The sequence below is a fragment of the Ciconia boyciana genome, chromosome 1 (assembly GCF_034638445.1).
Source record: "Ciconia boyciana chromosome 1, ASM3463844v1, whole genome shotgun sequence".
Classification (NCBI taxonomy): domain Eukaryota; kingdom Metazoa; phylum Chordata; class Aves; order Ciconiiformes; family Ciconiidae; genus Ciconia; species Ciconia boyciana.
The window spans coordinates 71,450,542-71,477,783 of NC_132934.1; the positions used below are offsets into that span (position 1 = coordinate 71,450,542).

The following is a 27,242-nucleotide window of genomic DNA, read 5'->3' on the forward strand; positions in this document are numbered from 1 at the left end:
ATGACAGTGGCCTGATGGCAGTGGGAGAAAGTTTGTGCCAAAGTAAGACTACAGAATGAGGCATTGCATCCGAAAGTGCTTAACAGGCTACATACGGGCACCCAGGCTTACTTTGCTGAATATTTTAAATGTATCTATTCCTGGATAAAATATGATAGCAGCATGCGGTAATTCTGCAAAGCGGCTTAAGACAGGAAGTAGCACACTTTGCACTTCACACTGGGGAAGAATCTGTGCAGACAAAATATATTTAACTAGTACATAGTAGACTAACTGGGGCTTTTAGGGGTTAATGCTCAGCTCTTTCTGAATATTCTGTCACTTCTGCTGATTATAACCGATCAAAGTATTAATTTTAAACATCATCCAGTGTGCCTCGCTAGCAGCACAGGGTTTTTCAGCTCTGCCTCATCCTTGCAACAAGCCAGGTTCAGAGACAGGGCAGCATAACACGTTGAACTGATATCCCATTGAGAAGTCCTGTCCATCTGCCAAACTACACACAACTTTGCTTACATTCTTCTACATAAAAATTTCAGCTCATTATGGCAGAGCTATAGAATTTGAGACATTTCAGTGTAATCTATTCTGAAGTGACCTCAGGCTGGCAGGATATTTTGGAAGATGTATATGCCTTCAAGCATATGTATCCTCAAAAATCAAGTAGGCAAAAATAACTGCATGTAACTGAAAGCTATAATTGGTATATTGCTCCTCGTCTTACCTCTACATGATACTGCGAAGTTTCGGATATGCTGCTGGCACTGTCTCGTGCATAATTCTTCCTTTGTTCTAGAGATGGGAGGAACAGAAAGAATAATTATTCATTCAACTTCTTATCATGCTGTTTTGAATACTTCTCAGAGACACTTAAGACTAGTTGTATATACGAAAGCAGAAGACAAGCTGCTGATAATTTCTGTATTTGGACAGAAAAAACCTTCACCCCCACATAGTCCAGCACGAGGATCATACTTACATCAACGGTGTTAAGAGAGAGCCGGTGGGTGCAAACAAAAGCCAGTTATCTTGTCACAGTGAGTCAGGACACCGGAGGGGAGCAGTGTTCTGACTGAAAACGCTTCACTGGGAAGCCTGATTATTAAAATCAGTGGCTTGCCACTTTGGTAGCAATAGGTTAACCAGCATCAGGCTTACTGAATTTGTATGAATGCACTTGAAAGCGTAAGTATTTTCTGATATACATGTTAAATCTGCAAAACAACAAAGCCACACACAAACCAGACCTGACGCATCCTTTATTTCTTCCTAAAGTATTCAATTTGATGAATTACTAATGTAGAAATATGCATGGAAAGGGGTAAAAAAAAAAACCCACACCAAATATCTCTAAACAGAAATATTTTTCAGCTGAACAAAACACAATGCTGCAAAATCAGAAACATCATTTGCCTTTTACTCCATACAATAGATTAATATCAAACCAGGAGAGGAGGGAAGGGAAAATGCAAGAAGACACACACCCACACCACAAAATAATGAATTCAGATAAATACTGAAGACAACTTTTCAACTTTAGTGGAAAAAATTTGAATGCAACATTTGGAGGGTTTTTCTCTTTTTTCACCATAAGCTCTTAAGGGCCCGATCTGGAACACCAGGAGCTTTGCCTAAGGAAGGAATTCACTCAGACTTGGCCGAGAGAGGTCCAAGGAAACTCTGCAAGGAGGCAGTTCTTTTGTGTCCATTTCATTAAATAACTTGATTTCTGATCTTCAAGTAAAATAGGCAGTTTGATTTTGTTCAGAAGGAAAGTACCTGATGTACACACAAAATCCATCAATTTCATCATACTCTGAGTACTTGGGGGAAAATAAAAGTGTGTAATTCTGTTAACAGGAAAGATAAGTTACTTTTTGCAAAATAAAAAAATTGCGACTACTACCAAGCACATGATCTGTGACATACGGAGATCTGCAGTGAGGACACCATAAAAGCCACACTGTAAAAGGCTCTTCTGTGGCCAGGGTTCCTTCAGACAGGAATTTCAGGTGCTGACAGATACAGCAGTGCCCTCATTTTCAGGTGTCACCTGTAGAAGTATTTGTCACCTTTTATAATCATGCCCATTTATCTCTGCAGTTCTCAGTGACTTCCATGAAAGACAATACAGTTTCTGAAATGCCTCGCTGGCTTGAAGTCCCCCTCCCATGCTGACGAACACTGCTCATGCGACAGAGCCATCCTGCTACTGTACAGCAGCTGCTCAGTTTGCTTTAGCAACAGAAGTGTGCAGTGCAATCAGCCAAATTCAGGAACCCCATGGATTATCAGAATTTTTAACTAGGTGTGTGAATATTTTAGAATAGATGTCTTAATTTAATTATCCATTATTCTGAAATGCCAGGGCAGAGGATCTGCATTGATTCCCACTGTAACTACTATTTCTGCTTTTGCAGCATGTTAAAGTATTTTTTTTGGTTGATTTTCTTTTAAACCACCATAGACACACACACACACCCCAACAAAACAGTCAGCAAAGCAGTACTGTCTGATTTGCTACCTTTCTTTTTTTGTTTGGATGATGATCTGAAGAAGTAAAGTCCATCTGTTCCTAACAAAACAAGGGAATTAAAAAATAGTATCTAGTTTAACCCCATAGAATTATCTGCACCTCCAAGGGGATCAGTTAACAGTCTTCTGTTATGGGCTGTAAATGATAGTTAAATGCTGTCCAGTAAGAAAGAATAAATGCTTAAAAAAATAGTCACTTGTTTCAATTAACAATGCATCAAATATTCAGCTTTGACTGTCATTATCTTTTTTTAGGTGAACAAAAGTATTACTTTTTTATTGATATCAAATTAAACCAGGATAAGAAATTTTACATCCACTGTAAGGTTTATAAATCCTGCAAACAATAACAGTTAGTTGCTTTAAATAAATAAAGAATATGTATAGGCTCCAAAGAATTAAGAAGAGAGTAACTTTTGCAAGAGATTCTTTCCTCTGCTTCACAGAATTTTTGTCCTGTGTTAAGACAGGATATCCAAAACCATTTGTAGCACTGATTAACACATCCTCTTCCACAGAGCAGCCCTAACACTCACAATAGACATGATAGCAAGGTTTTCAACACACTCTGTCATGGTAAGAACACTAGTGTTTACATAAGAAATAGAGCTTTCTGAATACTAATAAAATCTGTGGTTGCCTACGCTTGAGACCCAAGGAGAGCCCCTCAAGTTCTGCATTCTTAATTATAACAGAATAGTAACAAGAACTTCAATAAAATTTCCAATTAGAAAAAGTCAATCTGTGTTTGTGTTAATAAACAAAAAGTATGGTCACCACAACAACTAACGGTCCATACTGAGTTCAGCAACAATTCCTATTTACCTATTTATTTCTTTAATGCAGGTAGAATGATTATTAGAACCTGCTAGAGATCCAAGTTATCACTTAGAATAGCATAGAACAGAATATTTCAGCTGTACAGGACTTACAATGATCATCTTGTCGAACTGCCTGACCACTTCAGCGCTGACCAAAAGTTAAAGCATGTTATTAAGGGCATTGTCCAAATGCCTCTTAAACAGTGACAGGCCTGGGGCATCGACCACCGTTTTTTGTTATCCTATAGGCTCTTCCACCAAAACCACCATGTAATGTATGTCACTTATGCAAACTTGGAGATTCCCTTTTCTGGGAGTCCAAGAAAGTGATGCAGTCTAAACTCTGCAGTGAAGCATGCAAACTAAACTGGGGAGACTTCCAAGTCTTATTGCAGCTACAGACCAAACCAAAACAAAAGAGAAAGAGAGGGTACCTCACAGGCTTTTAATTACTGCTCAGTGCTGCAACTTTTATGTGGCTTTGGATTAATTAACCCAAACTATGGTAGAGCTATGAGCTATAGCAGCTGTGAATGTTGTCAACGCTGCTATAGAGGAGCTGGAGGTAGATACTATGGATAACTGCTCCATCCTGAAATTATTCACCCTTCAAAATACATCTTCTACTAAGTATCCTAGCATCAGGCAAAATTCTTCCATTGCTTCTGGAAGGGTTTTTCCTCAACCTTTGTTTTTCAACCCTTTTACATTTCAATAGTCAGAAAGCGGGTCTCCTTTCCCATACAGAGTCAACCCAGCTGCTAATAACCCAGGCTCCCTGAGAGATAGTTTTCTTGGCTGCCTGGCATAAACTGCACTGAAGGAAGAACGAATAAAGTCCCCCCATGATGATATGAACATAACACAAAGAAGGAAAAAAAAAAAAAAAAAAAAAAAAAAAAAGACCGGCATCTAGAATGCATCCCCTTTCCCATGGTTTTTGCCAGTAGCTCAACATTAAATCTCAGCCTCTGCTTTCTCCTAGTGCCTGGCTCACGTCCCAGATTCTACCTACAAACCTCCGCAAGTTCTCACCTTGCCCTCAGAAAGGAGGACACAAACACTTTTGCACCCCCTTGTGCTGATGTGCTCCACTGCCTTGAACTTCTAGCAAAATTGATATAAGCCTGCAAGCCTGTTCTGCATCCTTCTCCACCTAGATGATGCAAGAGTCTGCTGCTTCTCCCTACAACACTTCTACATTTCCACTTCCAAGTCAGATATATCTGAGCATATTACTCTCTCAGTCTTTGTCATCCATATACAGCTCCTTATTTTTCTTCTTTTCCTACAGAGTTGCCCATTGCCATTCTTCTGGAAATGTAGCTTCCATCTCCTCAACTCTTTCACTTATCAAAGTGGCTGATTATTATTAATCAATATTAATCTGACTGCTTTTAGAGAAACCCTGAAAACGCCTCTTGACTTATTACATGATCTTCAAATGCAAGTAACTCACACCCTACTATTGAAAATGAGCAACAGAATTTGCTGACTTACTGAACATATTGGGTCTGGCTGGGATGGCTTCTTCACAGCAGCCTGTATGGTGCTGTGTTTTGGATTTGTGACCAAAACAGTGTTGATAACATCGGGATGTTTTAGCTATTGCTGAACAGTGTCAAGGCTTTCTCTATTTCTCACTCTGCTGCCCCAGGCTGGGGGTGCACAAGAGGTTGGGAGGGGACACAGCTGGGACAGCTGACCCCAGCTGACCAAAGGGATACCCCACATACTGTATAATGTCATGCTCGGCAATAAAACCAGTGGGTAGTCTTTCCAAAGTAGCCCTTGCTCAGAGACTGTCTGGGCATTGGTCTGCTTGTGGGAGGTGGTGAGTGATTGCCTTTGCGTTACTCAGGGTTTTTTTCAGGTTTTTTCCCTCCCCCTCTCTTTCCTTCATTTATTGAGCTGTCTTTATCTTGATCCAATTCTCTCCCCTATCCTGCTGCAGGGAGGAGAAAGGGGGAATGAGCAAGCAACCGGACAGGTCCTTAGTTGCTGGCTGGGGCCAGCCCCTGACACTGATAAAAAAATAATGTTTTGTATGCTCCATTTCACTCTCTTAATCCTCCCGATCAGTCTCAGCCTTCATGCATGAAGAGAGTTATTGAAGCTAAAGCAAAATTCTGAAAGCAAAATTCTAAAACAGAGACTTCCAGACAGGATGTATAAAACTATCAAAGAATGAATAAAACTATCAAAACTCTTGAGGTTTTTTGTATTTACTCTACTTACTGCAGCTCTTACATCCAACATGTAAAATACAGTGCAGCCTTAACACCGCAGTTAGCTCAAACCCTGCTGACATGCTGCACACAATTTACCTAAAGTATTTTCCCTCTGATAAAGGAAAAAAATAAAAATAAAAAAGGATCATGGCAGAAGACACTTAAGTTAAATTCTTAATCACAATCTATAGCAAATGCAACCCAGAGGAATTTGAGCAAAATAAAATCTTTCACAAGGCAAGGGCAATAAACTTAACAGAAGCACAGCGTTTCACTCATAGGTTCTGACTGTAAGATCTACTAGCTACTAAACCTTTCAAAGGAACACAAACATTGACCCACGGAAACTAATACTCTTCCCTCTGTCTCATGTGGAGAGACGCTACTGCTATTCATGTCTTTGTGAACTTACTGAATTTGCCAATCATCAGGAATGGACCATGTTTCTGGTTTCAAAATGATGTGAAAAGGTACTGATTTCATACCAATTTCGGAAGCAGCCAAAACACCAGAAAACAAAAAATGACCTCTTGACCAAAGACTTTAGCCAAGCCAAGAATACACTAGACAGTACATGACACAGACAAACAAGACCGGAGATTGCCATCGCTCATTCTCTTCCTTGCCCTCCCTACACTAAGAACTCTGCACTCTCCCCACTTATTTCTGTGAGGGACTATTTCATACTTTGGAAAGGTAACTATTCCACAGTTTCAGACAGAATCACCAGTGTGGCCCAAGGTCCCTTCAGGCGGAGCTATGAGCAGAACCTGACAGAGCTGAAGTTAGAGTCCTGTCTCCCCCATTTTCTAACTGGAAGAGGGTACAGCAATATGGCAAATTAGAAAGCTGCTTAATAAACTCTACCGTAGCCTGGCTCTGTGCCACTGTCCAGAAGACCACACAGAGAAATCTATCTGTACTGGTTTTGGCTAGGATAGAGTTAATTTTCTTTATAGTAGCTAGTATGGGGCTATATTTTGGATTTGTGCTGGAAACAGCATTGATAATACAGAGATGTTTTAGTTATTGCTGAGCAGTGCTTACACAGAGTCAAGGCCTTTTCTGCTTCTCACCCCACCCCACCAGTGAGTGGCTGGGGGTGCACAAGAAGCTGGGAGGGGACACGGCTGGGACAGCTGACCCCAACTGACCAAAGCGATATCCCATACCATATGGCGTCATGCTCAGTATATAAAGCTGGGGGATGAAGAAGGAAGGGGAGGATGTTCAGAGTTATGGTGTTTTGTCTTCCCAAGTAATCATTATGTGTGATGGAGCCCTGCTTTCCTGGAGATGGCTGAACACCTGCCTGCCCATGGGAAGCAGTGAATGAATTCCTTGTTTTGCTTTGCTTGTGTGCACGACTTTTGCTTTACCTATTAAACTGTCTTTATCTCAACCCATGAGTTCTCACTTTTACCCTTCCCATTCTCTCCCCCATCCCACTGGGGGGGAGTGAGCGAGCAGCTGTGTGGGGCTTAGTTGCCAGCTGCGGTTAAACCACAACGCTATCACAGCAAGAGAAATCTAATTCTTTATCTAGGTAGGGAAAATTCTTAACAAAAGCAAAACATCTCAGTCTGGGTCTTACCAGATGACCTGAAGCACAGGTGGTGCTGGTTAGGGCTATGATACCTTTAGCACAACAAATTTTCAGTTCCTAAAAGCCTAAAGCAGAAATGAGGAATTCCGATGCCTAGACTTCCACTGATGTCTTACAAATAATTGCATAGGCCAGATGTAATAAATGTTATCAGCGCTATGGTTATGGTAGCGCAAAGAAGGATAATGGTGGATCCCACCCTCCCCTGCCACAGCCAAACTGGAAAATGTCTGTACAGCGCACAAAGAGACAAAGCTCCGAAATCTGATGGCAATCCACGTGGAGATGGATTAAGAGTCTCCCTCACAAGCTGTCCTAAGAATCCTGGAGTGACAGTATAAGTTCTTAGCACACATCGTCCAGCAGAAAAGCCCAATACTTCGTTTACTACTGTATATTTGTAGTTTACATTGGACTGATTGCTGACACCCCTTTAAGAATGTATTGCAGCAGCTGGAAACACTCAACTTGAGACTGAGAGCAAAGTGCAGGGGACATGACCTACACATCCGGGGAGAAAGGTCAAAACTTGAGTTCAAAAAAACCCTCAGTAAGTGAGGAGAAAACACTATCTCTCTCAGAGCTTGGGGCACAAGCTTCTCCCTGATGGCTATGTGGAACTAGCTATCAGAGGAAGTGTATTGTTTAGAAGTCAATTGTCACTTTAATGAATTGCGTATCAAATAACACATGCATGTTACCTGGATGGCTTCTTTTAATGGACTCGATTACCTAGTCTATGATCTGCTTGTGATTTCCTTGAATTTATTACACTACAGTTCTTGCTCTGAATGAGGTATTTCAGCAATGCAAAAATACACATGCAATTTCACTGCTAGCACCTAATCACAGCCATGAGAGTATAAACACAATATATAAAACACCTAGTCTTTTCTGATGCAGTGTGAAGCCATTTTTAGTAACATCTTTCAATTCTGTGCCGTATAATAATCTAACAATTTGGAGCAAACCACTAGCTCACTACTCCTGGGGAATGGGGCTGCTCCACACTGTGTCACCCACTGGCAAACCCCCAGCACAGCCCTGGCTACTGGTGCTGAATGACGCTGCACGTCTCCCGCAAGCAGAGCTGCAGAAGACAGATGGAGAAGCCAATGCTAGAACAACAGAAGACAGTATGAGCCAAAACCCATTTGAGATGGAAAGATCAGAAACGAAATAATGAAATAAAACCCATAAGAATGTGTAGAGGACATCTTCCCTCCCAGCTCAGTGAGAGTTTTATCATGCAGCTAGAAAACAGTTCATTTCAAGAAGGAAATGAGTGAAAACAAAGAGATTATTTGACACAGGAAAAAAAGCAGTGGCAGGGAAGTTTTTGCTATCAGATAACGACATCAGAGATAGCAATGTCTCCAGTCTAGTTTTTAACTGAACTGTCTGTAACACCAATAAATCTCCAGCCTCCTTTCCCACTGGCACTGTGGTTAACGAAAGGACTGAACAATCATGAACCACCTCAGCACTGGGACTCAGGAGATAAAACTTCATGCCATGACATATACATGTGTGTGTATATATACACACACACATATATATACATACACATTATTAATAATAATAATTTTTTAGTCTTTACTGTGCTTGGAAGAAGTTGAATTCAAGCTCTTCACTTGTTGATACCTGTGGATGGGTGCTTTAGTCCATATGACATTCGAAAGTCTTCCAAGAAAAGGAAGTTTGTCATGGACAAAGTTTGCTGCTTAACATTACATTGTCGCATTTTATCAAAACAAAAAAACATCGTCCATTTTACTTTTACAGTAAAATTAGATATTTTTTTTCCAATATATTATAAGTGAATCTATTAAATACATGAGCTTTATGTATTTACATAAATAAAATATGTACATTTAATATACACTTACATAATATATGAAAAAGTCTGTCTTATAGGCTTTTGGTCTCATGGATCTCAAATAAAATACTTAAGTTAGCTATCAATTATAAATCCATTATAAATAAAATATTTTATAATAAGCATTTTTAACACATTTTAACAATTCCAATATCACTCAACTGCTTTCCACCCCTCTTGGGACAGCATGCACAAAAATCCCTAACATCACGAAGGAAGGAAAGACACACCTGGGATGCAGCAGAACTGCTAAAATTAAAAAAAGATATAATTGCCCTGAATTTGAGGAAGGTTTTAGGCGTCTTCCTTGTTTTCTCCAGTTCGTGCCTTTGGCGATACTGTCAGCCTAGTTCTTTACGCATACAAAACAGAGAAGCAGCAGTAAAATGTGCAAACTTCTCTGTAAGAGCTGTGCCAATATATCTTTACTCGGAGCTCCAGGATAATTGAGTCTTCCACTTCATTCAGCTCCTGGCAACTGCAACTATAGTTTTGTGATGTATCTACCAGCAATGGAAGTGAACCAAGATCATTTTACAGGAGCCACCACACAGAAGTTATATGGTAAGCATTTTCAATTAGTACCTGAATTCAATTAAGTATTTTAGAAGTAAAAGGCTGTTTACCATTATATACCTCAAATTTACTCACTTGTCCCCATCTTCTACTGACATATGACTATTCCATGACATGTTTGATATGAAAAAGCTCAGAGAGGTATTATTTTAAAAGCCCACAAAGATTAAAGGACATGGTTAAGACACTTACTGATACTGCCACACTGTTCAAACCACGTACTCTTAAAAAATTACGATGATGATATAAAATGACAAAGAAAAGTGCAACACTCTTATAACGTCTCATAAAGAAATAATCTGTTAAGAGTTTTTTGCAATGTCTCTTGCTGGTTTCTGTTACCACCTACTATTTCTGTCAACACGTGCAATCAGTTTGTTGAGTGAACCCATACAGGATGCAGAAATCATTGTTTAAAACGATCACTTCAGAGTTTTCCTCAGTTGCAGTTCCTGCCTTTAATACTATGTCAAGTGACTGACTTTTGTAGCATACCACTAAAAAAGATAAATTTAAACTTAGAATGATTCACACGCAACATCATTTTTAAATGACAAATGTTTCAAACGCTTTCTATTTCTGTCTTAGCTGATTTTTCTAGAAGTGGACCTTCACACTACTCTATCAGCCTTCAGCCACCAAACCACGTCAGCTTTTTCACACCATTCCTCTTTTCAGAAGACACAAAGCTAGGAGACGTCCCATCTCCTTCTTAGGCTTTTAGCCTCATGAATTTCAAAGAAGTTCGAAAGCCAACAAGGCAACCAGTACAACAAAGTTCTTCTCATGTGCTCACCACTGAATAACCAAACTCGAGGCCTGAAGGCTACCCTTCCAAGGGCAAAGTTAATGCTGTTCTAATGCCACAAAGCATCCTGCCCTCGCTCCCCTAACCCCCAAGGCCACTCCCAGTCATCACACCACCCAAAACAGGAGGGAGGAAAGATTAGTTACTACTAAGGATGTTGCGGTTACTAGCCACTGCTCTTTGAGCTTCCCAGTTTGTTAACCTGCAGAAGAGGTGGTAGGTGCAACAAGGGAGAGCAGGCTGAGGTGCGAGGGGTCCTGCACAGGACTGGGTTCTCACTGCAAACCTCATTCTTCCACTCTTATCAGTTGTACTGACTTTCAAAAGAGCATTTAACAACAGGCACAGGTTTACACAGCAGAACATCTCTCAACTTCATTGCTGCTTGTATTTCCATTACCAGCACAGCTATCAGCAGGATGTATTCACAGTGGAGGTGGACGACCAGGAAACGGTGCGATTTGGCTGGCAAGGAACATGACTACGTTCTGCCTCCACAGTGATTTGGCCATGGGCTAGAGAGTAGCATATACAGCCAAGACAAATACTAGCATCTGTAGTTGGTAAGTGCAAAAACGTTTAGGCGTTTATAAGTAACATCACATTTGACAGTCACAAACCCTGTCAAAAACAGCAGGTCAAAGAGGGCTCCTAATCCATTACATCAAATCTAACCTCCATGAAATCCTTGTGTCAAACAAGAGTAATATTGTAAATTCCTTTTCTGCTAGCAGGGGATAAAGGTGGGGAGTCAGGGGGAGACACAGGTCATGAATCAAACCTATAGCACAGCTAGATCCCTGAATGCCTTCTCCCTGGTACATACCTTAGCTATAGAATCACTCTTAGTTTTTGATAAATGCTTTATACATTGCTGCCTTAAAAATTAGCAGGTGGGAGTTCTCTGCTTAATAAACCATAAAAGCATTTTCTAGCTAGCCTAGTTCATTTTAGCAGGAATAAAATCACCTTGTTCTTTAATTTTGTTTATACATACACATATGTATGTACATACAGTTTCAGATTTATATGCATAAAACATTTTCACTATGACATCACAATCAATACTTAAACAACAATTTTAACATAAATGTTTAGAGACTTTATGCCACCTTACCATAAAGAGCTTTTGCACTTGTTCTTGAATTCTGCTCCCTCTCCGCCTGAGCAAACGTTGGTGAACCATAGCCACTGGAAGAAAACATTTCTGGTTAACTTCTGTATAGGTGTATTTGCCACACAGAAACAGGCACTGAAAAAAACCCTCCCCTTATGTAGGGCTGCACACACCTACGGTGTTACTAAGGGAGCTAATGATACTGGATATTTGTTCCACACCATGAATATGATGTAGCATGTTTCACTTAGGCTGGAAGCCCTTCTCAGCTATTTTTTGTTTCATTAATACAACATCATGCACAATGGGGGTGTGGTGTACACATAGATACTACCATAATGTAAGCAATCAATATCACTAAATAATACTAATAAGCCAAAGACTTGGTAGGCTTTTTTCCCCTGCATATACAAGTATTAGTTGTTTTTAACAATTTTAACTGCTTTTCATAAAAGACTTAAAAGGACTGTTATTGCCTACAACAAATGAAAAAGCAATCCAACATCCTTCCAGTGTAACAACAAGAATGAGTCGTATACAAATTCACTTTAAAGGGACAACAATATGAGAAGCAGATGACAGCACAGAGGCCCTGCTCCATACAGGAATACATGTTCTTGGGCATCAGATTAGGTCACTTCTCATCAGTGCTGCGAATGAGCCTAGTGCCACGTTTCTGACACAGGGAGCATTCTCTAATCTCAGACAAGGTAACACTTTCAGGTACCAGTTGCTCAGTTCTGTTTACTGGGAGATGATATTTTCTCACAAATGGAAAGGGCAGCCTCATCTTTTATGCATAAAAATGCTTTCACTCAGAGCTAACCTTAAACATCTCCAGTACATGAAGAACTCTTGGAGTAACGTAATAAGTATGTTATGGCTACAGCAACTTATTTTTCTGTTCCAGATGATTCCATTCAGCAATAAAGCCTTACCCTTACACTAATACAAAATCAGTCAGATGATATCTGTCAGTTTGGTTACATGGTTTGGGAACTGCACGTTCTTTTACAGAAACTGCCTTTGTATTATTCCTATGGGATCTAATAATTATAGCTCTATCAGAAATGAAAGCATAAAGAAGAAGATACAACACTATTTTTTGTCCCTAAAAGGAAAATCAAAAGCATAACCTTACTTCATTTGAGGAAAATAACTTCCATATCCACCGGGAGGGGTGTTTGATATATGTCCATTCATTCTTATTGTCACTTACTGAGGGAAACAATCTGGGGAAAGAAACAACAGCATATGAATTGAAGTCTCTTAAAAGATGAAGGTTTAATACAGTTGTAATACAAACCTAATGAGAAAATTATGGTTGAAATGGGAAAGTAATTGCATCAACAAGCTCAACTGTTATTATTTGCATCACGGTGGTGCCTTAAAGACCTGTTATGGAACTTCCCCCAATTGCAATTTGATAGTCATTGCTTCAAATAATTTATAATTTAGTGAATAAAGCTATTATTATTGATACAATGGACTTTAGGAATAGCTTTAGAAATAAAAGGCTGACTAAATGAAGAACAACATCTACTCCAGAAGTGAACAAGATGTTCCAAATGGCAACTTTAGTAGTCAAGCATGCTTGGTTTTAACCCTCAATTCATTCTTTCAAATGAAACTCTTTAAATGACCTTTTGATACATATTCTACGAAACTTATCAGCTGAATTGTTAGAAAGGTGCATTATGAAAACAAAACACAATTGTTAGCACAAAAGGAAACTTGGTTAGCTATTTTGGGACTACAAAAAGCCTCTTTTTTTTTTTTTTTTTTAAGCAGCGTTTTACATCCTGAGAGTTTGGCATGCCAAATGAAACCTCTCTCATATAACAGCAATACTGAAAAAGCTATGATGCAACAGTTAAAAGAATGCCTTCTCCCTTTCATAACACGCCCACTGAAGTTAAAATTGACTCTGGAAAGTGACTTTCATAAGCCTGTAAACAATTAAATCTCTATTCAAATTTACCATAGGCAAATATTCTTTCATTTATACATATATGAATAATATATATTTGAATATTTCTCTACATCTCAGCCATCAAATAGAAAAAAGATTTCTTTTAATGCTGCAAAATAGGCAAAAGTACATCAGATAAAATTTGTACCTAACAAAAGCTCCAGTTCCAAAGTAAACACAACCTGCTTTGTTGAACTAGAGCCACCTTACAGCCAGCTTATCTTCTGAATCACTAAGTCAACTTACTGCCTCACTTCAACTGTTCTCCTCCTGTTTTAAAAAGAAGCAGCACCTGATTGACCTACAGTACAGCACATACTGTATTTTGTATCCCCGTATGTTTTGCTATTTTCCTCTTTCACACAAAAATACAATCACAATCAAACTCTTCTCAGCTCTCAAGTCTTCTGTCATTTCAAGAGATGTGCAAGCTCCTTTTGGTCTTCTGTACTGAGAGCAGAGTCATTTTTATACCTTTCTGAGGAACACCTGACATCTCCCACCTGTGATAAGGTTAAGAAAGCTAACTAGAACCAGGCTGCATTGATTACATGCCGGATGTAATCATGTGGAAGTGTAGTATTGCCTTCAGTGAGCACATACTTGGTAATTTGGCTTAGAATCTCTTGTTTTTATTATTTTTCTTTTAAATCTTTGTTTGCTCCTTGCAAAACATCTGTATTGACATATCCATGTTTTACTTCCATTTCTCCTGCACATCCCCACGAATATATCACATATCCAACTTGGTAGCCTGTTTGGCTGCTCTAAGCCATTTTTTATAGAGTGCAGTACTTAGCAGCTGTCTCCAGTAAATTACTATCTGTGCCGAGTGCTGCTCAATTCATTAGCAATTACAACCCTTGGGAAGCATCCTGAAATTGTCCCATGACTTGAAAGAATAAAAATATTCGTTTTCTCAGCAGAATTTGCCAGGTCACTGTGCACTCCTTGTTCCGTTTCAGCGACTGCTGGACCAGAGCTACTCAGAGTGCACAGCTCCTGCTGCCATTAAGCTCTTCAACACTTCCTATCAGCTATTAATTCTTATCATCTGCCACTGTTGCTCAATCTTGCTACCCCACTTAACAGTTTCCCCTGTGATTAGCTTCCTAAGAGTGATCAGATCCAAAAAACTCACACAAATTATGTCCATTGCTTTTCAGTATCCCCCCACTTCCTCTACTTTCCATACACATTTCTAAAGATAACACTTATTTAATAATTCTATTTGCCATACCCTTTTATAATTCGTGATTTTTTCATGGTCCTATTTATAACAAATTCTGCAACTATCTGCTTTAAAGTAAGATCTGGAAAAAAACGTGTTTTTAGACTCCCACAAAATTATTTCACTCCTCTGACACCTTAATCTGACAAATACTTGATTTGTTACTTGCACTCCACTTTTATGAAAGTGGTGAAACAAATATTTTAAGTAGAAGGAATGTAATATATTAGAACTTAAAGCTTCAGCCTCTGAAGTTAGCATAACACACTGAGCTTTAAAGCAGCAATGAAGCTGAACAGCAGATTTTCACATTAGGAGAAGAAAACATGCCTCATGACTAAACACTTGCCCACTGTAAGGCATAACACTATTTAGAGTAAACATAAAAAGCTTTAAAATTATATTTTGAATCAAATGATAATGAAAATTGGAAGTTGGAAATTTTGTCTGTTTTTCAAAAAGAAAAAAAAACAACCCAGCTTGTTCTGCCAAGTAAGCACAAAAGTTTTAGTGAGTTTTAGCTGATATGCAAACAAAACACCACTTGCTATTTGATAGTTGAGTAAAGCCAACAATATTTCCTGTTCCTTATGCAATTTTCCACTGTTAAAAAAAAAAAAAAATCAAATGCTTTTGAAATGCCAAGACAACTACTTTGACATGACAATTTCAAGAGGCTATGCAATGCTTCTATCCCTTGGTTCAAGAAAGCTCCCGAATACAAATACAAACAAACCTTTTACAGTCATTATTTATAATTAGGCCAAATATTTATACCAGCATCAAAAAGCTACTCCTAATTCCCCCAAATTATCCGGCAATTTCGTATCTTTCAACCTAAATCTTTCAAAAAAAAAATAAAAAAAAAAAATATTTAGGGAAACACTTTAAAATTCTTAAGCACATGATGGAGAGAAGGGAAAAAACATAAAAGGATAACAGAATGTGCAGTGCTTCATTTATTATTCACTTATACAGCTTTCTCTGCTGTATTTCTCATCTCAAATGCTCTTTCATCTCTTACAACCAGTCCTGTAGCAAAAGTCAACCCACGCACACTGCGAAGCCATTGTCATCCAGGAGTCTATTAATAAACTCCACTTCCTCCTCAATCTTCCCTTTCACCTCAGCCCAGCAGTTCACAGCAACATATGCTGGTGTCCTAGACTTTAAGATAAACATCCTTCAAAATTAACTGTATGATTCCTCTTTAATAGGTCCTGAAGTATCAACAGTTTACTTGTGAATATGCCCAAGAATGGTCATGTCTTTCTCAGGATCTTGAAAGACATCATGCCTACTCTGAACAAGAAATATGTAAAAACAGGAAAGCGAAAGAAGAATTTAAGAAGAAAAGAATAATAAGAAAACAGCTAAAAGAATAAGAAATAATAAGATAAATATTAAGATATTTCTCTTTAAATATATTAAAATAATATATTATTAAAACCAGTAAGAAAATAGTTATAAACAGGAAATTCCTAAAAACAAATAAATACTAAATTTTCTTCCCACAGTATCAGAGACTGAACAAAAATAAATCCACCTAGGACTTCAGTGCTGCCATCAGCTTTATTTTTGAAGGGACTCCAGCATATTGATAGTAAGCAGCAACATAAGTGACAAGGGTCCAGCCTTTATAACAGACAAACCATTTCTGAGAGATGTACTTTGGTTCTTTAGTAGTCAACAGTTACAGGTGGTCTAATCCCAAACATGGGGAGTATTATACCGGTATACAACATGATTACATCGGTTATAAATAGTCATTTAAAAAAATGCCCAAACGCTAAAATACTCTTCGCCTTCCCCGCCTTGTAGCACAGCAGCCTAATGAAAGCAATACAACCTGTGTGTAACAACAAGCTGACACACTGACAACTCACATGCCCTGCCATTTAATTTCCTAGTAGGAGTTTGAAGGTAACAAAATCCCTCAATTTATTTCAAAAAAATCCCTCTTCTAGAAGGGCATAGCTATCTCATTAAAAAATGAGATATTCCAGAGACCGATGTTCTTTTCCACTCATCCTGAATTAATCAGTCCCACCCAGCAACAGATCACAATATCAGACGGAAAAAAGAACAGCTTAATGCCATGGGTATTTTAGAAATTATGTCGGGGGCAGGGAGGGGGAAGGGTTAAGGAGAGGAGGATGTAGGGGAAGGAAAAGGAAAGCCAAGAATGGCTGGAACAATAATTATCTACCGATTAAGAAAATATTATTAGTAACAAGTCATTGTTATCACATGCCTCAGAAAACCCCAAGAATTCTTCCCCAGCTAGATAGCAGGCACAGGTTGTTAACTCCAGCCTAAACAAAAACAAGTGGACTATTACAAGGTAACACTTATCTGTAGTGGATCTGACAGCGTAGCAATGTCAGAAAAGGACCCGCTTTCTCCACCCTTTCCCTTTTTAAAGTATTACAGAACAACAAAAAACAACAAAAAAAATCAGATGTATCCATGCTACACTGTAACTTACTATGCAGTCAATAAAAATGCCTCATTGCTATTCCACAGCACTCAGTACTGCTGTTCTACAGAAAGCAGAAAAACTATTTAACTTGCTGTATGACTTACTATTTTTCATTTGTTTCTTCTCGTACCTCACCCTGTTCACCCACACACACTTTCCTTCCTCATGCCAAATTTTTTGAATAGTTATTACTTTTAACCCCCTCGTTTCTCCACGCTGAGGTAATTTCTTCAGTTCTTCTTTATGTTCTTGTATTTTGGTGTCTTCTCCTCTTGTGTCTACCTTGTTGTTCTGACCCAATGCTCTCTTACTTATATCTTCACTCTAGCCACAGATTTTACAAATGGGAAACTCCTGATAGAAATAGGTCCCACAGCATCAGATGAAATGTTGCTGCTGCCCTCTGCTTCAGGACTTGCTTCAGACAACAACCAAGAGCAAACACAAGTTCTGCTGGCTGTTCAACATCTTGCCTGGAGATAAACACCAAGATGCACATGCATGCATAAGTAAGTATTACTTCGGAAGTGATCACTAGGGATTTTCCATCCTCGGTACACTGATATCAGAATTTCTCTGAGACAAACTGCTACTGGTTCGGCTGGCAGTAGCTTTGTACTGTAATGTTTTCCATTTTCTATTAAGGGGATTGGAGCATCCAGAGGCTGGTCAAAAAGACGACAGCAAAAATCACACAGAAAATTGAAAGCTAGACCCTACAAGTGATGCAGTTTCAAGACAAAACATTTGGACTTCATTCACCACTGCTCTGACTGTTGTTCCCTTTGCCTCTTTCAAGCCACTTTTTATTAATGCTGGGGGGGCTGATGCTTTCTGAGAAAGGAATAGGTACTCCAGTGTACACTCCCGTGTCCAAGCATCAGGACTGCAAGCAAACATGTTACTACAATAGCTGCAACAAAATCGTTTTGAAAATGCTGTTACTTTCAGGTCTTCTCTGGATTCAGAGAATGGAATCAAACGTCCAGCATGGCCGTTAGCGCTCATTACACTGCATCTTAGTTCATACAAATCTGCACTGAGTTGGATGCTGTGCTTTGATTTTAGTGCATCCCCAAACAACCCTTCTGCTGGATGCGACATTAGCTAACTGGCATTCTTGCTAAAGAAACCTGGGGCTGAGGAGGAAAGGACTGGATGTGCCCCCCTCTCCCCCCTGAATTTCACTCCTTACAGAAAGCTGAACTTAAACTCAGAATATTATTTACCTTTGTGTCTAAGGGGGCAGAGGGGTAGGAGCATTTCAAGAAACTAATGACCACGACAGACAAACAAATATGGCTCAGGCCAGGCAGGGGACAACACCGCACGACCGGGGACACAGCACTGCCCAGGAGGAGGGACTGGTAAGTGTATTCCCCCCCACCTCCACAGAGCAGTGCAGCAGATGAGCTCAATCAACACTGTTTTTTCCAGTTTCAAACAGTGTTTTGATTTTCATTGACACTTTCTGAAATCTAGTATTTTTCCTCAGTCCTTCAGTAGAAGGAGTACGCTAAATTCATCAGCAGTATTCCTTTCAGCAGGAGGGACAGGATAAAGCTATTAAGAAAATTTGGTGACATAATTATCATTCAAAGTAGGAGACTCAATATGTTAATGCAAGACCAGTCTTCAAAGCAAGAATTGTTAGCTAAAAGAGAAGCTTTCTGTTGCGAAAACTAATAAGATAAAAAATTCCCTTTAAATCTTCTTTATCCTACTATGATATTCTCTAGCAATTCACTGTTAAGGAAATATTCTAACAATACAATTAAGATAGATATCTTTTATTTTGAGAAAGGGGAGAAATATGAAGACCAACAGGAAGAACTGAATGAATAAACTTCAGATAGATCCTGTTCATAGATTTAGCTCTTATTATTGCCACACTAATAAAGACTCTGCTTGAAAACATGTTCTTATTCTGGCATGGCAACCTATTTCCATTCATTTCACTCAGGTCTGGGCCATGATTTATAATTAACCGTATTGAAAGAAAATGAAACAGCTTTACAGATACAAAAGCTTCAAAGACTTAAAATCCCTATTGCAACAAAGGAACGTTAATAAATATGCCAAGCACTAAAGCCACCACTCACTGCTATTTTTAATTAAAGAATTAGCCACCTCATCTAAAGCAAGATGAGTATTAATTACCAAGATCAGGATAATTATGCAGACCTTGCAGAAAGTATCACCACAGCTGGAAGACCAGTATCTGGTGTAAAAGAAAAAAAAAAAAAAGAAAGAAAAAAAAAACCAACACCCAAAAAACCCAAACCAGAAACACTCCACACATACAGAAGAACAGTCTAAAGAGGAAGGTCTATGGCACATGAAGGAATTTGTAGGAGGAGGTAGAAAAAGGGGATTATAAAGTACCATAAAAATCAGTGTCTCTGGTAAGTCTACCTCAAGTATTTGAAGAGGATCAAAGAAGAAACTCTTCCAATGGAAGAGGTCATGATTTAGAGAGCCACTGACATACTGCACCAGAGCTTACTTTGGCATCTCATCTACAGCACCCAGGAATCCCTGCACACCCACGTGGACTCGCAGAAAGGACACTGGGTAAACATTTCACACGGGACAAGCCCCAGCACCATCACTAACTTCTCCCTTCCAGTGTTCAAAGAACAGCTATAAGACAGTTGCAAGAGAGAAAGCTAAGAACTAAAGCTCTATTTGAGTTCAATATTTATTGACATTCAGAGCAGGGGTTCTCAATTCGTACTTGCCTTTGAAGGCTACTGCTTTTATTTTAGACCTGAGGCAGGGGCCAGGTGCCTGGGAAGTGCCAACTTTATTTTTTTCCCCCCAAGTATAGCAGTGAACTAGCAAAGGATACTATTTTTACTCACAAATCCTAATCCCAACATGGCTACAATAGTGCGCTCAATATCTCCACCTGAAGACAGATGTACACTAATTTGTTCTGGTTTGGGTTTTGGTGGTTTTCTTGTTTGCTTTTTTTTAAAAAAAAAAAAAAAACAAACCACAAACAAAAAAAAAAAACCAAAAACCAAAACAAAACTGACTTGGAACCACTGACTGATGAATACAGCTGACCTAGCACAGATACCACAGTTTTATTTCTCCTCTTCACACTCTCAGATTTTTTTTCATTACTTCCTTTTATTCCTTGTTACATCATACTTCAAACAAGATCACTAGATTTCAAATGAGGGTACTCCAGACACTGATTTGAAAGTCAGCGTGCAGTGTACAACCAACACGCCATCAATCTGACTTTAGAAATAAGAACTTATAAACAATATCATAATACTAGTGTGCATGTTTAGATGGGCCAGCCGAAAACTCAGCAAGAAATAATGTGCAAAGGGTGCTTCTTTCCAGATGCCATATAAGCATGCTTCCCACCACCTTGAAGACACCACACGTCAAAAAGATCATGAAATTTGGACATATTTTTCCCTTTCACGTTGAAAACAGGCTGTGAGTGTAGCTGATGAAATATTTCTGAACAGTTTCTTGCGCTGAAGTGCTTGTTAAAATGTTAAGAAATGATAAGGCTTACTGTAGTGGTACTGTAAGTATATAGAAATGAACAAGACAATGTCTTTAGATGTTGTCTGTTGTTTTAGATAAAGTTTTCCTCTCAGTCTGGCCAAAAAATGAGTGAACTCCCAACATAGTTAAAATACCGCTTGCTGCTGCAAGCTGACCAAATGAAACTGGCTTAACCACCTATCCACATCTACCTGCAAGCTTAATAGCTGTGTCATGACACACTGACATTATTAAAATCGGTGTGGTAGAGCCCATAACAAAAGCTGAACTGAAAATATATAATAACATACTCCAAACAGACCATTAAAATTAACACGGAGGAGGAGGAGAAGGAGGAAAAAGGACAGGAACACTCATCAATGCCTCTCTAGTTTAATAGAAGCGTGGCAAGGTCTAATTCTTGTTTTCGCAAATTTACTTTCTTCAGTTTTGGTGAAGTTGCCGTATTAGCTTTTATCCTGTAGGCCTTGTAGCCAGACACCAACACTGCAGTTATTGTGGTCTCAGACACAGCAATAGATGACTCCCACTGCAAGGCTTTCTTATTGCTCCCTACTTAAACTTTCACTCTAGCCCTATTTAAAAAAAAAAAAAAAAGCCAAACACAAAAACCCCACACAGGTAATATCTATTCTTATTTATTCTTAACATGGCAGCACACAGAATAAATCAGGACAAAGGCCCATTTCCATTAAAATCCATCAACTAGTTACTCAGAAGAACCAGTTTCTAGGTTAGTAGTAGGTCACAATCTTGAATTAAACAAGACAAAAAAATTGAGTAGGAGCAACATCCACTGGTTTCCTGATTATTTTAAACACCCAAGCTCCATACTATTGTGGACCACCCTTTGGTGGTATCCTTTGATGATATGGACCCAGCATCATTTATGAAATCTTGATCTCTTCCACCAATAAAGTGCTCCAAATGCCAATTCACACCTCCAAAAAGCCTCAAACTTTACTACGGGAAGGGTTCATACTCTGTATCTTACTGTAAGATTTACATTTCCTATAAGGTTAAAAAAAAAAAAAAAGGCAGTTTGCATGCAGTTCAGTGAAAACAGAGAAGGCTATGTTTAAAGAAGGTGTAGGTGTAAGACTTAAAAGTTATTGATCAGACCACAGCAAATTAGCAATGCTGAGCTGAAAGGTAAGATCACAGCGGAGCTCAACAGCAAAAGTAAAACTTTTAAAACTTAATGTATGAGTACATGCTATTCTAATAATGCTGATTAACTCTTCAAACTTCCCTATTAAGAAAGGCCTAAATCAAATAATGTGCAAACAAGGCAGCAAAGGAAGCTTCATGAGGCTGATATGCAAAAGCTCATGACTTTAGGTAACACGATTTAAAACACCATCATCACACGGTTTTGGGATTAAACAAGATTTTAATGCTAGAAAAGTTAGTAGAGTTTTCATATACTCAGAAGTAATTTAAAATATTCCCCTAATATTTTTCAATGTGATTGCAACATCATGTATACATGAAAGTATTAAATTAACACATGATACCTGGAAAGTATTTGAATTAATTCTAAATCTAGCCAGCATGTCTCCTAAAAGGGACCGGGCTTTCACTTTTCATGCACACATAAAACACGTAAGAAGTATAATTTGTCCTCAAAGCCGTGTAGTTTTGAAGCTGTAGTACATAGCAGCAACATTGCCAATACCTGTGAGCCAAACCTCCACGCCCTACCTCGGTACACAGGTTTGACTCTGAAGCTGGTCTATAGACACTAACAACAGAAAACTGCATGTTACCTTTAAAACTTAGCTTGTGTTACAGGAATCCTATTTCTCTCAAACTCAAGGGCCTAAGAAAATTACTTTGTCTTTAATCTGTGGGCAAAAATGCTGCTCCTGAAAGTTGGTATCTAAGCTGCCATCCAGTCACTCAATTGATCACTACCTCTTGTATTTTTCATTAATAGTAGGAGACATTGTGAGAAGAGGACTAGGTACACAGTGTCCACACAGTAAGATAACAACAAAAACAAAACCATAAGGACTCTGAAAATAAGGCAGAAGAGAGAAAAGGCAGAAGAAAACAAAATTAATTTTTAAAGAGAACTGGAGAACAAGTTGCATTATAAGCTATTTTAAGACCTAGCACCAGCAGTCACTGACTTTTACAAACCCTGTTCGGTTTTCCTGTCTATGAAAGAACGAACCCATATCACCATCACTCCGGGGTGCTAAGTGAACCAATTGAGATATTCAACTTAATACTGTCAAAAACATAATGATTTCAACGTCACTAGAAAATATGCACTGGAAAAAAAATATGTTTTTCAAGGGAACATTAGTTTTTCTTTTTTCCCTTCTACTTGAAATACCTCCTTGACACTAATCAGGTAATCTAAAATCATTTTCCACCCCACAGCAGAGTGGAGTAATGTAGAGATATGAGAAGAGCCGTGTGACTTGTTCGCTTGTACAGGATTGTGAAGTCAAATGACCAGTCCCTCTATCTCATACAGCATTTCCCTGATGTTTTTCCTTCTGAACCATAAATTTGAAACAATAAACCTCAAGGACAATTTCCCCTCACCTAGGGTTAAAAACAGGCATATGACTGCGCAGTAAGATGCATGACCTTGAACATAGCCTACACAGTTCTCAGCACTTTCAGACACGCAATAACTCATCTGCATCAAAACATCAGCTGGAGATGCTTTTTTGGGTCACCAAAAAATCTTGAGCATCAATTTTTGTTTGCATTAATGCGCACGTAACTTGAAGAGACTATATTGCAATTCAGCAAGTAAACAAAAGGCACTATCTTAAACTTCTAAGCATAACTGATCAGTCCACATTGGGGCTACAATTATTCACCACAAAGCGATTCAAGTGTAAAAGAACTTACTGAACTGAGGTCACAGCTGAATGAAGTCACACCCCGCCGCCACGGTATTAACAGTGCACTTCAGTAACTCAGCATTTGTTTTGTGGAAGAAAATAGACTGAACACTAACAGATTCCACAATTTGTGGGAAGAAAATTAATTTAAACTTTTGGTGGTTCATGTCTCCAATTTTCTAGTTTCAATAATTTATGTTTCCCTGTACAGATAGAATTTTCTCCTCCATTAATCTGGGCCAAGCCCTTCCTCTACATGCACGACAATAATGAAAACATATATTCAACTAATGTCAAATTTTTAAGGTTTTGGGGTTTTTTTCAATTACCTGATCAAATGCAGAAAGATGAATTTTTCTTCCAAATCAATTAACAAATTCACATTTCCAAAAGCAGGCTCTGATGTGAATGCCCAGGCTTGGCAAGTTACAGGCTTGACTTTTAGAAGTAGAAGTATATACTTTTTAAAATTTCAATGTCCTTATAATCACTCGGTTTCCAGCAAACATCCAGTGATTAAAGATGACAAAATTAGAAACCTTTATAAAAGAAAAATTATAATCAGCGCAAAATGTTTTTGGCTCCAATTTCCTCTAATTGTGGAGTTTGCTTTTTCACATATTACAAGAAAACTTAGTCCAGGAATTTGTCATTGCTGGTTACCAGGCCAAATTTAACAAGCTATCACTAGAAAGGGATTCTGAAATACTGCAACCAAGTATTTTATTGCAATTTGCTCATTCATTGAATGGAAAACATTTTGCTGAGGCATTTACAATGTCAATTTTTTTTAAACTGATGTCAGATAGGTTCCCAATGGAAACCTCAGTATGGGACAGGAGCCCAACATACCCTGCTCCCAGGAAACCTCAGAGGAGCTCTATTTTTTGGAAATTTCCTGCAGGTTTTAAAGGAAGCTAACTTTCAAAAATCTTCTAGAATATAGATTTACTGTTTTCCACTCAGTTCTTTTATTATAAATAAGGGTGTGTGAAATAAGTGTGGGTGGGAAGGTGGAGGGGAGAAAGGGAAGGAGCTAAAAAAGCCATATGCGGTAATGCTTTTTGATCTTTTCCTGCTTGGAAGGGTGACGGATGAGGTTGGGGAAATCTGAGTGCACCATTCATTTCCACACACTTCAAGAATTGTTCCAGAGCTGATTCTAGTGATCTTAATATGACGTAAGAAATACCCATCTAAAATCTTTTTTCAAAGATAAGGTTTCCCTCCTACAGAGCTAAGAAAGAATTAAATAATCTCTTTACCTTTCAAGATGAATCACTACTTTATAAGGATCTTGCACAAATGATACTCATTGGAGATACCATAGGTTGGGTGGAGTTTTCTTTGTCGTCTTTTTTTCTTCCCCCCCCCAAAAAAGCGTATTTGGTCCACTTTGTACCTTTTTGGTACTTCTAATACATGATACTGAAACAGAACTGTCAGACTTCACAGGCTGCTCAACTTTCAATAGCAATGATACTACTGCAAAGTGGGTGACACCTTCAATTGGAATAAGAAGGATTACCCGTGGAAATAGTCCTTAAAGCAATGAATGTTATCTAAGAACTATTTTCCATAAGGCCCTTATCCTCCTGGTTACACCCATGTGGCTAGAAAACATGTAGAGCCCTGCAAAAGACGGTAGAGAGAGGGCATCCACAGAAACTTTTGGAAGGACAAAGGCCTATATAAATAGAGCTTTCTCCCACATTGTAGGCAACTAAGAAATACTGTTTATTATAAAACTTCATCGGCTCCTCACCAAAGATAAAATTTTGTTTATAGAGCTCTGAGTTGCCTATACTGTTATACATTTTATATTTGAAGAGATTGAGAAAGATAATTTTTCCTTTTCCAGAAGCCACACTAGATAAACTTTAAACTTGTACCCAGTTTCAAAGGAAAAATATTTGTCCTACACAAAGCCTCCATTCAGAGTCCCTGTTTTTACCACAGTAAGAAAAATAGCTGTGCCCTGGATAATTTGTTCATGTATGCCAATAAAAGCACATTGGATTAGAGCCAGCACTTCTAGCAAGGACCCAAAGACTTCTGAAATCCTATGAAAAGCAGAACTCTTTTTCTCTACTTATCCTTTTTCTATTTGTCATTCCCAGTACTTATTACTTGTTTCCATTACATTTGTCTTTATATTACTGTGAGAAGCAACTAGAAGAGGAAAATAAGACTAAAGAATAAAAGCAAAGCTTTTAGAGAAACTCTTTTATGAAAAAAAGCTTTCAGATATCTTTATACAATGTTTAAAATGTTAAGCATGTACCCTTTTGAACTCCACTCTAATTAAAAATTGTAAAAGAGACTAAAGTATATTCATGTTTTAGAGGTATAAAGAATTAAGAAACATACTGACATAGACACTTAGGTACCTATGCTTTCATGCAGGACTCTGATCAAGATGCTTGCTGCTTAACCTAGGGCAGGTCTGCGGCAGAGCTAGGGTATAAAGGAACATGGAGAAAATTCTTGGGAAGTTATTCAGATCACAGCAGCATTTACCATGCATATGTGCTTCCCCAAAACCCAGTGTTTTTCTAAACAGTTGCACAAACAATCACAGAAAATAGGGCTGAAAAGGAAAGAAGTCATCTCCCATCCTCAGGGCAGGAGCAACTGTGCCAAGGTAGTATTTGCCCAATCTCTTCCTTGAGCCAGCAGTGAGAGAGGCTAAAACCCAAGCCTGGGGAAATACAGGGGCTCATTAACCTTACTCTAAAAAAGTTTTTCTCAATAAATAGTCTAAATCCTCGCTGGCATTTAAACTCACTTGATACTGCTTCTACCCACAAGCATACCCATGAAATACATTAGGTTCTTAATTTTAGAAAAAGAAAAAAAATGTAACAACAACACGCATCCAATCAGTGTTAAAATGGGCTTATAAAAATATCCTGTTCCTCAGTCTTGTTTCATAAAGAATAGTTGGCTTACTGCTACCTCCTCTTTCTTTTATAACTTATCACTCATACCAACACTGCAATAGGCCTACAAGGATGTCCTCTCATGCATATCATCTCATATGTTTTTCCAGCTAAGCAGTCCAAAGTAAGCAGACGTCAAATTCTATTTTCCCACAGGAGCCCACAAGGCAAATTTCAGGGGGAACAATATTACAGTTACTTCATCTATATATTATCTTTCATTATCTCAGTGTTTTTCTAAGCCGTATCCCCTTGCTTCTTCAACTTTGTATAACCTCTTCTCTTTCCTCATATTGTTTAATTCAGCCTTATGCTTTTCTCCTCCTTCTCCTTTTGTCATGCACATCTACAGCAGACTTTCTGAAACAAAGCAATTCAAGAAAAAATAATCCAACTCCAGCCTCAGAAATAGTTCCCGATGTTGTCCAAGGCCTTTAAGACAGGGACTCAGCTTGCCATCCACATCGTGACCGTCCCTCATCTCCTGTCTGATTGGGTTGGATGACCACTGAGTTAATTAACACTGACAGTTGTAAAGATTGTCTTTCCCAAGTGAGGTAGCAAAAGCATTAGAGGTAAGTTTTTTTGTGAATGGATGTGGTAATTTATATTTCCAAGCTATTGCTTTAAGCCTTCTGAAA

General features: G+C 38.5%; 1 protein-coding gene across 4 annotated transcripts in view; it reads right to left on the reverse strand.

The window, feature by feature from the left end:
* EPS8 (EGFR pathway substrate 8, signaling adaptor) overlaps positions 1–27,242 on the reverse strand; it is a 143,065-nt gene that overhangs the window by 44,539 nt on the left and 71,284 nt on the right. For all 4 annotated transcript variants that reach the window (XM_072874245.1, XM_072874226.1, XM_072874236.1 and 1 more), the window contains exons 3-5: positions 12,715–12,805; positions 11,574–11,647; positions 725–792 (exon numbers count right to left, since the gene is read on the reverse strand). In XM_072874245.1, the coding sequence (XP_072730346.1) occupies positions 725–792; positions 11,574–11,647; positions 12,715–12,776 (204 nt within the window). In that variant the 5' untranslated portion in view covers positions 12,777–12,805. The remainder of the gene's footprint in view (positions 1–724; positions 793–11,573; positions 11,648–12,714; positions 12,806–27,242) is intronic.